General features: G+C 41.0%; 1 protein-coding gene across 7 annotated transcripts in view; it reads right to left on the reverse strand.

The window, feature by feature from the left end:
- Nucleotides 1–3,462: 3,462 nt before the first annotated feature.
- STK31 (serine/threonine kinase 31) overlaps nucleotides 3,463–12,130 on the reverse strand; it is a 131,258-nt gene continuing 122,590 nt past the window's right edge. For 6 of the 7 annotated variants that reach the window (XM_063636304.1, XM_055272414.1, XM_055272412.1 and 3 more), the window contains one exon: nucleotides 3,463–3,844. In XM_063636304.1, coding sequence (XP_063492374.1) covers nucleotides 3,614–3,844 — 231 coding nt within the window. In that variant the 3' untranslated portion in view covers nucleotides 3,463–3,613. Of the gene's footprint in view, nucleotides 3,845–10,945; nucleotides 11,036–12,130 lie in introns of those variants that run through there. The other variant, XM_055272417.2, reaches the window with a different exon arrangement.

Consider the following 12,130-nt stretch of genomic DNA (forward strand, 5'->3'; position numbering starts at 1 on the left):
TGTACTCTTGCTGAGTACATCAACAGTCCAAATAATACTAGGGATCTATAACTAAGGAAGACTGGACATTGAATAGGCAACAAAAAAACTCTGCCATACTACTTAAGTCTACATATACTCCAATTACCAAGTCCTACTGATTTTGCCTCCCAATTATTTTATAAGTTTGTCCTGTAGGTTTCATCTCTAATTCTACTTCTCTAGATCTGGCTTTAATCATCTCTCCCCTACTTTATCATAATTGCCATCTAACTAGTCTCCCTACCTCTATCCTGATGACAGTTAGAAGATGGATTTCAAGCGAGCTAAATCTGCTTATAATTCTTCAATAACTCCACATTTCCTATAAAATAATTAGGTATAAGCATTTTATTATTTCATATGAAGCCCTCATCTACCTATTCCCTGCCTTTTACTTCATACTAAAGACAACAAACTGTTTCTCCTTTCAGTGCTTTCATGATGTTTTCTCTGCTATTAAGATACTCTTGTGCCTGTAATCCTTCTACTTGGGAGGCTGAGGTGAAAGGACTGCTTGAGCCCAGGAGTTCAGGGTTACAGTGAGCCATGAGTTCACCACTGCACTCAAGCCTGAGTGACAGAGCAAGCCCCTGTCTCTAAAAAAGAAAAAAGAAAAAGATACTCCTGCCACTCTCTTTACCATTTCAACTCATCCTCTGAGATTTAACCAAGATACTGCCTTCTCCAGAAAGATTTCCTTGACAACCCTCCTCCACAAGAAGAGTACTCCTGTACAATCTCATCAAGCCCAGAGCTGTCACTGGATATTCCATGTTGTATTATAATCTGTTTGTATCTCTGGATTTCTCAATAGATGGTAGTCTTCATAAGTGTAAGGACCAGTTTTATGTATTTTTGTATTTCCAGAACTGGATACAAAGCAGATTACAACATTATTTGTTGAATAAAAGCATGAGCCTTCATATCCAGCTAGCCAGTATACTGAAAATCTGCATAGGACTTGTCAAGCAATGTAATGTCTTTTCCTATCAAAGTATCACATTTTAATTACTCAATTTCGAAAGATAATTAGAATCAGAATATCCTTCTTTAATAACTCTATATTAGTCTGTTCTCATGCTGCTGATAAAGACATACCCGAGACTGGGTAATTTATAAAGGAAAGAGGTTAAATGGACTCACAGTTCCACATGGCTGGGGAGGCCTCACAATCATGGCAGAAGACAAAGGAAGAGCAAAGGAACATCTTACATGGTGGCAGGCAAGAGGTCTTGTGCAGGGAACTCCCATTTATAAAACCATCAGATCTCATGAGACTTATTCACTATCACAAGAATGGTATGGGGGAAACTGTCCCCATGATTCAATTATATGCACTTGGGCCCACCCTTGACACATGGGGATTATAACAATTCAAGATAAGATGTGAGTGGGGACCCAGCCAAACCATATAATTCCATCCCTGGCCCTTCCCAAAGCTCATGTCCTCCCATTTCAAAACCAATCATGCCTTCTCAACAGTCTCCCAAAATCTTAACTCATTTCAGCATTAACTCAAAAGTCCAGAGTCCAAAGTCTCATCTGAGACAAGGCAAGTCCCTTCTGCCTATGAGCCTGTAAAATCAAAAGCAAGTTAGTTACTTCCTAGATACAATGGGGGTACAGGCATTGGGTAAATACACCTGTTCCAAATGGGAGAAATTGGCCAAAATAAAGGGACTATATACAAGTTTGAAATCCAGTGCCCCATGCAAGTCTGAAATCCAGCAAGGCAGCCAAATCTTAAAGCTCCAAAATGACCTCCTTTGACTCATATCCAGGTCACACTGACGCAAGAGTTGGGTTCCCATGGCCTTGGGCAGCTCTGCCCCTGTGGCTTTGCAGGGTGCAGCAACCACCCCCCGCCCCAGCTGCTTTCACAAGCTGGTGTTGTCTGCAGCTTTTCTAGGTGCAAAGTGCAAGCTGTCGGTGGATCTACCATTCTGGGGCCTGGAGGGCCGTGGCCTTCTCCTCACAGCTCCACTAGGCAATGCCCCAGTACAGACTCTGTGTGGGGGCTTTGACTCCACATTTCCCTTCCACACTGCCCTAGCAGGGGTTCTCCATGAAGGTCCCATCTCTGCAGAAAACTTCTGCCTGGACATCCAGGTGGTTCCAAAGATCCCCTGAAATGTAGGTGGAGGTTCCCAAACCTCCATTCTTACTTCTGTGCACCTGCAGGCTCAATGCCACATGGAAGTTGGAAGTTGCTAAAGGTGTGGAGCTTGCACCCTCTGAAGCCATGGGCGAAGCTGTACCTTGGACCCTTTTAGCCACAGCTAGAGCAGCTAGGATGCAGAGCACCAAGTCTCCAGGCTCCACATAGCAGGGGGACCCTGGGCCCAGCCCATGAAACCATTTTTTCCTCCTAGGCCTCTGGGCCTGTGATAGGACAGCCTGCCACAAAGGTCTCTGATATGCCCTGGAGAAATTTTCCCCATTCTCTTAGTGATTAACATTTGGCCCCTCATTACTTATGCAAACTTCTACAGCTGGCTTCAATTTCTCCTCAGAAAATAGGTTCTTTTCTATCACATCATCAGGCTGCAAATTTTCTGAACTTTTATGCTCTGCTTTTAAACATAAGTTCCAATTCCAAACCATATCTTTGTGAATACATAAGACTGAATGCTTTTAACAACACCCAGGTCACATCTTGAATGCTTTGCTACTTAGAAATTTCTTCCACCAGATGCCCTAAATCATCTCTCTCAAGTTCAGAGTTGCACAAATCTCTAGGGCAAAAATGCTCCCAGTCTCTTTGCTAAAACATTGCAAGAGTCACCTTTATTCCAGTTTCCAACAAGTTCCTCATCTCCATCTGAGACCACCTCAACCTGGACTTCATTGGCCATATCACTATCAGCATTTTGGTCAAAGCCATTCAACAAGTCTCTAGGACGTTCCAAACTTTCCCACATCTTCCTGTCCTCTTCTGAGCCCTCCAAACTGTTCCAACCTCTGCCTGTTACCCAGTTTCAAAGTCACTTCCACATTTTTGGGTATCTTTACAGCAGCACCCCACTCATAGTACCAATTTACTTTATTAGTCTATTCTCATGCTGCTAATAGACAAACATGAGACTGGATAATTTATAAAGGGAAGAGGTTTAATGGACTCACAGTTGCTCACATGGCTAGGGAGGCCTCAGAATTATGGTGGAAGGTGAAGGAAGAGTAACAGCATGCCTTACTGGTAGCAGGCAAAAAGCTTGCATAGGGCAACTCCCCTTTATAAAACCACCAGATGTCATGAGACTTGCTCACTACCATGAGAACAGTATGGGAAAAACCTGACCCCATGATTCAATTACCTCCCACCAGGTCCCTCTCACAACACGTGGGGATTATGGGAATTACAATTCAAAATGAAATTTGGGTGGGGACACAGCCAAACCATATCAAACTCCAAGTAAACTAAAGTTCAAAGCATACAAACTATTTTGTGCATAGCCAAACATCTTTATTTTTCACAACCTGAATACTAAAGATACAACCTAACTAGTCCCAGAACATTTCTAGATATTTCTGTGTATTAACCAAACTAAACAAAGTTTTTAAAAAGAATATCTGCAACAACAACAATAATAATTTAACAATCAAAGTTGGCTTCACCATTTCTTGTCTTTTCCATACATTTATCCAAGTTCTCTGTCTTTATTTCTTCTTCCTTTTTATATAGGGTGTATTCAGTATCTTTTTCTAGGTTTGGAACTGATTTCTCCTTTGGTATCAAGAAACATTCAGCATTTAAAACTTGTTCAGCAGTCATTGAACTTCTATAATATATCAAGCTACAGAGGAGGGATTTGAATTTATCATCCTGCAAGGAAAAACAGGTGTTACAAAACAAAGGAACAAAAGGACAAATATGTAATGAAGGAGGATACAATTCACAAATACTTTTGGTCAGTGATACAGGGCTAAAATCAAGTTTTTCTATTTAGATTTTTAAAGTTCAACTATAGTTGACCCTTAAACAACACAGATTTGAACTGCACAGGTAGGTCCACTAATAAGTGGACTTATTTTTTCAATAAATACAGTCAGGAAGGAGGGGCTTCAAGATGACTGACAAGGTATCTGGTACTCCCCTCAACAAAAAACACACCAAAATAATGAGCCGATTATCACACTTCAAATAGATCATCTGGCTGGGCACAGTGGCTTATGCCTTTAAACCCAGCACTTTGGGAGGCCGTGGTGGGGGGAATCACCCGAGGTTACTTGAGGTCAGGAGTTCAAGACTAGCCTGGCCAACATGGTGAAACCCCGTCTCTACTAAGAGAGTTGTATACTTGGAAGTGAAAGAACAATATCTACCATTACAAAACACATATAAACTCCACTGGTAAAACAAACACACAACTAAAGAAGAGAAAGAATTCAAGTGTTACCACAACAGAAAACCACCAAACCACAATGAATAAATGAGAAAATAAGAAACAAAAGATACACAAAACAACCAGAATCAATTAATATAATGACAGAAATTAACCCTCATGCATGTATCAATGACAGCCTTGAATGTAAACCAGTTGAACTTTCCACTTAAAAGATATAGACTCGTTGAAAGGAGTTTTTTTTTTTTTTAATGACCTAATTATATGCTGCAAAAAGATGGGAAAAGATGTTCCATACAAAAGGAAACCAAAAGCAAGCAGGTATAACTATACTTGTATCAGGTAAGACAGACTTTAAGTGAAAAAGAGCAAAAAGTGACAAAGAAGGTTATTATATAATAATAAAGGGATCAATTCAGCAAGAGAATGTAACAATTCTAAACATATACATGGATCCAACAACAGAGCACCCAGATATATAAATCAAATATTATTAGATCTAAAGGGAGAAACAGACTCCACCCAACTCTCACCACTAGACAGATAATCTAGAGAGAAAATTAATTTTAAAAAAACTGATTTTACACTGCACTTAAAAACCAAATTAACCTAACAGATATTGACAGAACACTTTACCCAACAGCAACACAGAATACACATACTTCTCATGAGCATATGGAACATTCTGTAGGAAAAGACCATATCTTAAGCCACAAAACAAAGCTCAAAAAATGTTTTAAAATTAAAATCATATCCAGTATCATCTCAGACCACAATGGAAAACTAAAAATCAACAAGAGAAACTGAAAACTATACAAATGCATGGAAACTGGCCAGGCACAGTGGCTCATGCCTATAATCCCAGCACTTTGGGAGGTGGTGGCAGGTGGATCACCTAAGGTCAGGAGTTTGAGACGAGCCTGGCCAATGTGGTGAAACCTCGTCTCTACTAAAAATACAAACATTAGATGAATGTCGTGGCAGACACCTATAATCTCAGCTACTCAAGAGGCTGAGGCAGGAGAATTGCTTGTACCCACGAGGCAGAAGTTGCAGTGAGATGAGATGATGCCACTGCACTCCAGCCTGGGCAATACAGTGAGACTCCCATCTCAAAAAGAAACAACAACAACAACAACAACACACACACACACACACAAAACATGGAAATTAAACAACATGCTGCTGAATGACCACTGGGTCAAGGAAGAAATTAAGAGGGAATTAGAAAATGTCTTCGAACAATCACTGGTTCAAGGAAGAAATTAAAGAGGGAATAAGAAAATGTCTTAGAACAACTGCAAATCAAAGCAACATAACAAAACTAATGAGATATAGCAAAAACAGTGTGAAAAGAGAAGTTTATTGCAATTCTTGTATCAAAAAAGGAGTAAGATTTCAAATAAACGACCTGATACATATTAGTAGAAAAGAAAGACTAAAGACGAGAGCAGAATTAAGTGAAACAGACTAAAAAAAATACAAAGGATCAACAAAAAATTTTTTTGAAAAGATAAACAAAATCAATAAACTGCTAGCTGTACTAAAAATTTTTAAAAAGCTGCAATAAGCACAATCAGAAATGAGAAAGAAGACACTATGCCTGATATCACAAAAATACAAAACATAAAATTAGCCGGGCATTGTGGCAGGCGCCTGTAGTCCCAGCTACGAGGGAGGCTGAGGCAGGAGAATGGTGTGAACCCAGGAGGCGGAGCTTGCAGTGAGCCGAGACTGTGCCACTGCACTCCAGCCTGGGCAACAGAGGGAGACTCCGTCTCAAAACAAAAACAAAAAAAAATACAAAACATAAAGACTACTATGAGTAATTATACATGAACAACTGGAAAACCTAGAGGAAATGTATAAATTCCTGGACACATACAACCTACCAGGTTTGAATCAGCAAGAAATAGAAAACATGAACAGACCAGTAACAAGTAATGGAATTCAGTCAGTAAGAGAAAGTCTCCCAACACAGAAAAGTCCAGGACCAGAGAGCTTCACTGCTGAATTCTACTGAATTTTCAAAGAACTAACATCAATTATCCTCAAACTACTGCAAAGGTTCAAGAGGAGAGAATTCTCCCTAACTTGTTCTACAAGGCCAAGCCCAGCACTACCTTGATACCAAAACCAGACAAGGACACAACAACAACAAAAAACTATAGACCAGTATCCCTGATGAACACAGATGCAAAATTTTTCAACAAAATACTAGCAATCCGAATCCAACAGCACATCAAAAACATAATACACCATGATTAATTAGGACTTATCCCAGGGATGCCAGGATGGTTCAACATACCCAAATCAATGACATGATCCATCACATCAACGGAACTAAGCGCAAAAACCATATGGCAAACCATCTCAATAGACACAGAAAAAGTATTTGATAGATTAAAACATTCCTTTACGATAAAGGCTCTCAACAAACTAGGTATACAAGGAACATACCTCAACAAAATAAAGCCTATCTATAACAAAGCCACAGTTAACATCATTACTAAATGGGGAAAAGAAAAACAATCCTCTAGTGAGGCGCAGTGGCTCACGCCTGTAATCCCAGCACTTTGGGAGGCTGAGGTGGGCTGATCACCCAAGGTGAGGAGTTCGAGATCAGCCTGACCAACATGGTGAAACCTCATCTCTACTAAAAAATACAAAAAAAAAAAAAAAAATCAGCTGGGCATCATGGCAGGCGCCTGTAATCCCAGCTACTTGGCAAGGCTGAGGCAAGAAAACTGCTTGAACCCAGGAGGCGGAGGTTGCAGTGAGCTGAGACTGCGCCACTGCACTCCAGCTGGGCAACAAGAACGAAACTCCATCTCAAAAAAACGAAAACAAAAATAAAAAGAAAGAAAGAAAAACATTCCTCTAAAGAACTAGAACAAGACAAAGATCTCCACTTTCACCACTCCTCTTCAACACAGTCCTGGAAGTCCTAGTCAGAACAATCAGGCAAGAAAAATAAAAGGAATCCAAATTGAAAAAGAACAAGTCGGAGGGTGGAGCCAAGATGGCCGAATAGGAACAGCTCCAGTCTACAGCTCCCAGCGTGACAATGCAGAAGACGGTGATTTCTGCATTTCCAACTGAGGTACCAGGTTCATCTCACTGGGGAGTGCCGCACAGTGGGTGCAGGACAGTGGATGCAATGCACCGTGTGTGAGCCCAAGCAGGGCGAGGCATCGCCTCACCCGGGAAGCACAAGGGGTCAGGGAATTCCCTTTCCTAGTCAAAGAAAGGGGTGACAGACAGCACCTGAAAAATTGGGTCACTCCCACCCTAATACTGTGCTTTTCCAACGGGCTTAAAAAACAGCACTCCAGGAGATTATATCCTGCACCTGGCTTGGAGGGTCCTATGCCCACGGAGCCTCGCTCATTGCTAGCACAGCAGTCTGAGATCAAACAGCAAGGTGGCAGCGAGGCTGGGGCAGGGGTGCCTGCCATTGCTCAGGCTTGAGTAGGTAAACAAAGCAGCCAGGAAGCTCAAACTGGGTGGAGCCCACCATAGCTCAAGGAGGCCTGCCTGCCTCTGTAAGCTCCACTTCTGGGGGCAGGGCACAAACAAACAAAAGACAGCAATAACCTCTGAAGACTTAAATGTCCCTGTCTGACAGCTTTGAAGAGGGTAGTGGTTCTCCCAGGACGCAGCTTGAGATCTGAGAACAGGCAGACTGCCCCCTCAAGTGGGTCCCTGACTCCCGAGCAGCCTAACTGGGAGGCACCCCCCAGTAGGGGCAGACTGACACCTCACACAGCTGGGTGCTCCTCTGAGACAAAACTTCCAGTGGAACGATCAGGCAGCAGCATTTGCGGTTGACCAATATCCACTGTTCTGCAGCCTCTGCTGGTGATACCCAGACAAACAGGGTCTGGAGTGGACCTCCAGTAAACTCCAACAGACCTGCAGCTGAGGGTCCTGACTGTTAGAAGGAAAACTAACAAACAGAAAAGACATCCACACCAAAAACCCATCTGTATGTCACCATCATCAAAGACCAAAGGTAGATAAAACCACAAAGATGGGGAAAAAACAGAGGAGAAAAACCGGAAACTCTAAAAATCAGAGCACCTCTCCTCCTCCAAAGGAATGCAGCTCCTCACCAGCAACAGAACAAAGCTGGACAGAGAATGACTTTGACAAGTGGAGAGAGGAAGGCTTCAGAAAATCAAACTACTCCAAGCTACAGGAGGAAGTTCAAACCAAGGGCAAAGAAGTTAAAAACTTTGAAAATTAGATGAATGGATAACCAGAATAACCAATGCAGAGAAGTCCTTAAAGGACCTGATGGAGCTGAAAACCACGGCATGAGAACTACGTGACGAATGCACAAGCCTCAGTAACAGACACGATCAACTGGAAGAACGGTATCAGCGATGGAAGATGAAATGAATGAAATCAAGAGTGAAGAGAAGTTTAGAGAAAAAAGAATGAAAAGAAATGAACAAAGCCTCCAAGAAATATGGTACTATGTGAAAAGACCAAATCTACGTCTAATTGGTGTACCTGAAAGTGACAGGGAGAATGGAACCAAGTTGGAAAACACTCTGTAGGATAATATCCAGGAGAACTTCCCCAATCTAGCAAGGCAGGCCAACATTCAAATTCAGGAAATACGGAGACCACCACAAAGATACTCCTCGAGAAGAGCAACTCCAACACACATAATTGTCAGACACACCAAAGTTGAAATAAAGGAAACAATGTTAAGGGCAGCCAGAGTTTAGAAAGGTCGGGTTACCCACAAAGGGAAGCCCATCAGACTAACAGCTGATCTCTCGGCAGAAACTCTACAAGCCAGAAGAGACTGGGGGCCAATATTCAACATTCTTAAAGAAAAGAATTTTCAACACAGAATTTCATATCCAGCCAAACTAAGCTTCACAAATGAAGGAGAAATAAAATACTTTACAGACAAGCAAATGCTGAGAGATTTTGTCACCACCAGGCCTGCCCTAAAAGAGCTCCTGAAGGAAGCACTAAACATGGAAAGAACAACCAGTACCAGCCACTGCAAAAACATACCAAATTGTAAAGACCATCGAGGCTAGGAAGAAACTGCATCAACTAATGAGCAAAATAACCAGCTAACATCAGAATGACAGGATCAAATTCACACATAACAATATTAACCTTAAATGTAAATGGGCTAAATGCTCCAGTTAAAAGACACAGACTGGCAAACTGAATAAAGAGTCAAGACCCATCAGTGTGCTGTATTCAGGAAATCCATCTCATGTGCAGAGACACACATAGACTCAAAATAAAGGGATGGAGGAAGATCTACCAAGCAAATGGAAAACAAAAAAAGGCAGGGGTTACAATCCTAGTCTCTGATAAAACAGACTTTAAACCAACAAAGATCAAAAGAGACAAAGAAGGCCATTACATAATGGTAAAGGGATCAATTCAACAAGAAGAACTAAGTATCCTAAATATATATATGCACCCAATACAGGAGCACCCAGATTCATAAAGCAAGTCCTTAGTGACCTGTAAAGAGACTTAGACTCCCACACAATAATAATGGGAGACTTTAACACCCGACTGTCAAAATCAGACAGATGAACAAAACAGAAAGTTAACAAGGATCTCCAGGAATTTAACTCAGCTCTGCACCAAGCCGACCTAACTGACATCTACAGAACTCTCCACCCCAAATCAACAGATTATACATTCTTTTCAGCACCACAACACACCTATTCCAAAATTGACCACATAGTTGGAAGTACAGCTCTCCTCAGCAAATGTAAAAGAACAGAAATTATAACAAACTGTCTCTCAGACCACAGTGCAATCAAACTAGACGTCAGGATTAAGAAACTCACTCAAAAAGACTCAACTACATGGAAGCTGAACAACCTGCTCCTCAATTGATGACTGGGTACATAATGAAATGAAGGCAGAAATAAAGATGTTCTTTGAAACCAATGAGAACAAAGACACAACATATCAGAATCTCTGGGACACATTCAAAGCAGTGTGTAGAGGGAAATTTATAGCACTAAATGCCCACAAGAGAAAGCAGAAAAGATCTAAAATTGACACCCTAACATCACAATTAAAAGGACTAGAGAAGCAAGAGCAAACACATTCGAAAGCTAGCAGAAGGCAAGAAATAACTAAGATCAGAGCAGAACTGAAGGAAATAGAGACACAAAAAACCCTTCAAAAACCAATGAAACCAGGAGCTGGTTTTTTTAAAAGAGCAACAAAATCGATAGACCACTAGCAAGACTAATAAAGAAGAAAAGAGAGAAGAATCAAATAGACGCAATAAAAATTGATAAAGGGGGATATCACCACCGATCCCACAGAAATACAAACTACCATTAGAGAATACTATAAACACCTCTACGCAAATAAACTAGAAAATCTAGAAGAAATGGATAAATTCCTCGACACATACACCCTCCCAAGACTAAACCAGGAAGAAGTTGAATCTCTGAATAGACCAATAACAGGCTCTGAAATTGAGGCAATAATTAACAACTTACCAACCAAAAAAAGTCCAGGACCAGACTGATTCACAGCCGAATTCTACCAGAGGTACAAGGAGGAACTGGTACCATTCCTTCTGAAACTATTCCAATCAATAGAAAAAGAGGGAATCCTCCCTAACTCATTTTATGAGGCCAGCACCATCCTGATACCAAAGCCTGGCAGAGACACAACAAAACAAGAGAATTTTAGGCCAATATCCTTGATGAACATTGATGCAAAAATCCTCAAAAAAATACTGGCAAACCGAATCCAGCAACACATCAAAAAGCTTATCCACCATGATCAAGTGGGCTTCATCCCTGGGATGCAAGGCTGGTTCAACATACGAAAATCAATAAACGTAATCCAGCATATAAACATAACCAAAGACAAAAACCACATAATTATCTTAATAGATGCAGAAAAGGCCTCTGACAAAGTTCAACAACGCTTCATGCTAAAAACTCTCAATAAATTAGGTATTGATGGGACGTATCTCAAAATCATAAGAGCTATCTATGACAAACCCACAGCCAATATCATACTGAATGGGCAAAAACTGGAAGCATTCCCTTTGAAAACTGGCACAAGACAAGGATGCCCTCTCTCAGCACTCCTATTCAACATAGTGCTGGAAGTTCTGGCCAGGGCAATCAGGCAGGAGAAGGAAATAAAGGGCATTCAATTAGGAAAAGAGGAAGTCAAATTGTCCCTGTTTGCAGATGACATGACTGTATATCTAGAAAACCGAATCGTCTCAGCCCAAAATCTCCTTAAGCTGATAAGCAACTTCAGCAAAGTCTCAGGATACAAAATCGATGTACAAAAATCACAAGCATTCTTATACACCAATAACAGACAAACAGAGAGCCAAATCATGAGTGAACTCCCATTCACAATTGCTTCAAAGAGAATAAAATACCTAGGAATCCAATTTATAAGGGATGTGAAGGACCTCTTCAAGGAGAACTACAAACCACTGCTCAATGAAATAAAAGAGGATACAAACAAATGGAAGAACATTCCATGCTCATGGATAGGAAGAATCAATATCGTGAAAATGGCCATACTATCCAAGGTAATTAATAGATTCAATGCCATCCCATCAAGCTACCAATGACTTTCTTCACAGAATTGGAAAAAACTAATTTTAAGTTCACATGGAACCAAAAAAAGAGCCCGCGTTGCCAAGTCAATCCTAAGCCAAAAGAACAAAGCTGGAGGCATCACGCTACCTGACTTCAAACTATACTACAAGGCTACAGTAACCA

This window comes from Symphalangus syndactylus, chromosome 3, assembly GCF_028878055.3.
Source record: "Symphalangus syndactylus isolate Jambi chromosome 3, NHGRI_mSymSyn1-v2.1_pri, whole genome shotgun sequence".
Lineage (NCBI taxonomy): Eukaryota > Metazoa > Chordata > Mammalia > Primates > Hylobatidae > Symphalangus > Symphalangus syndactylus.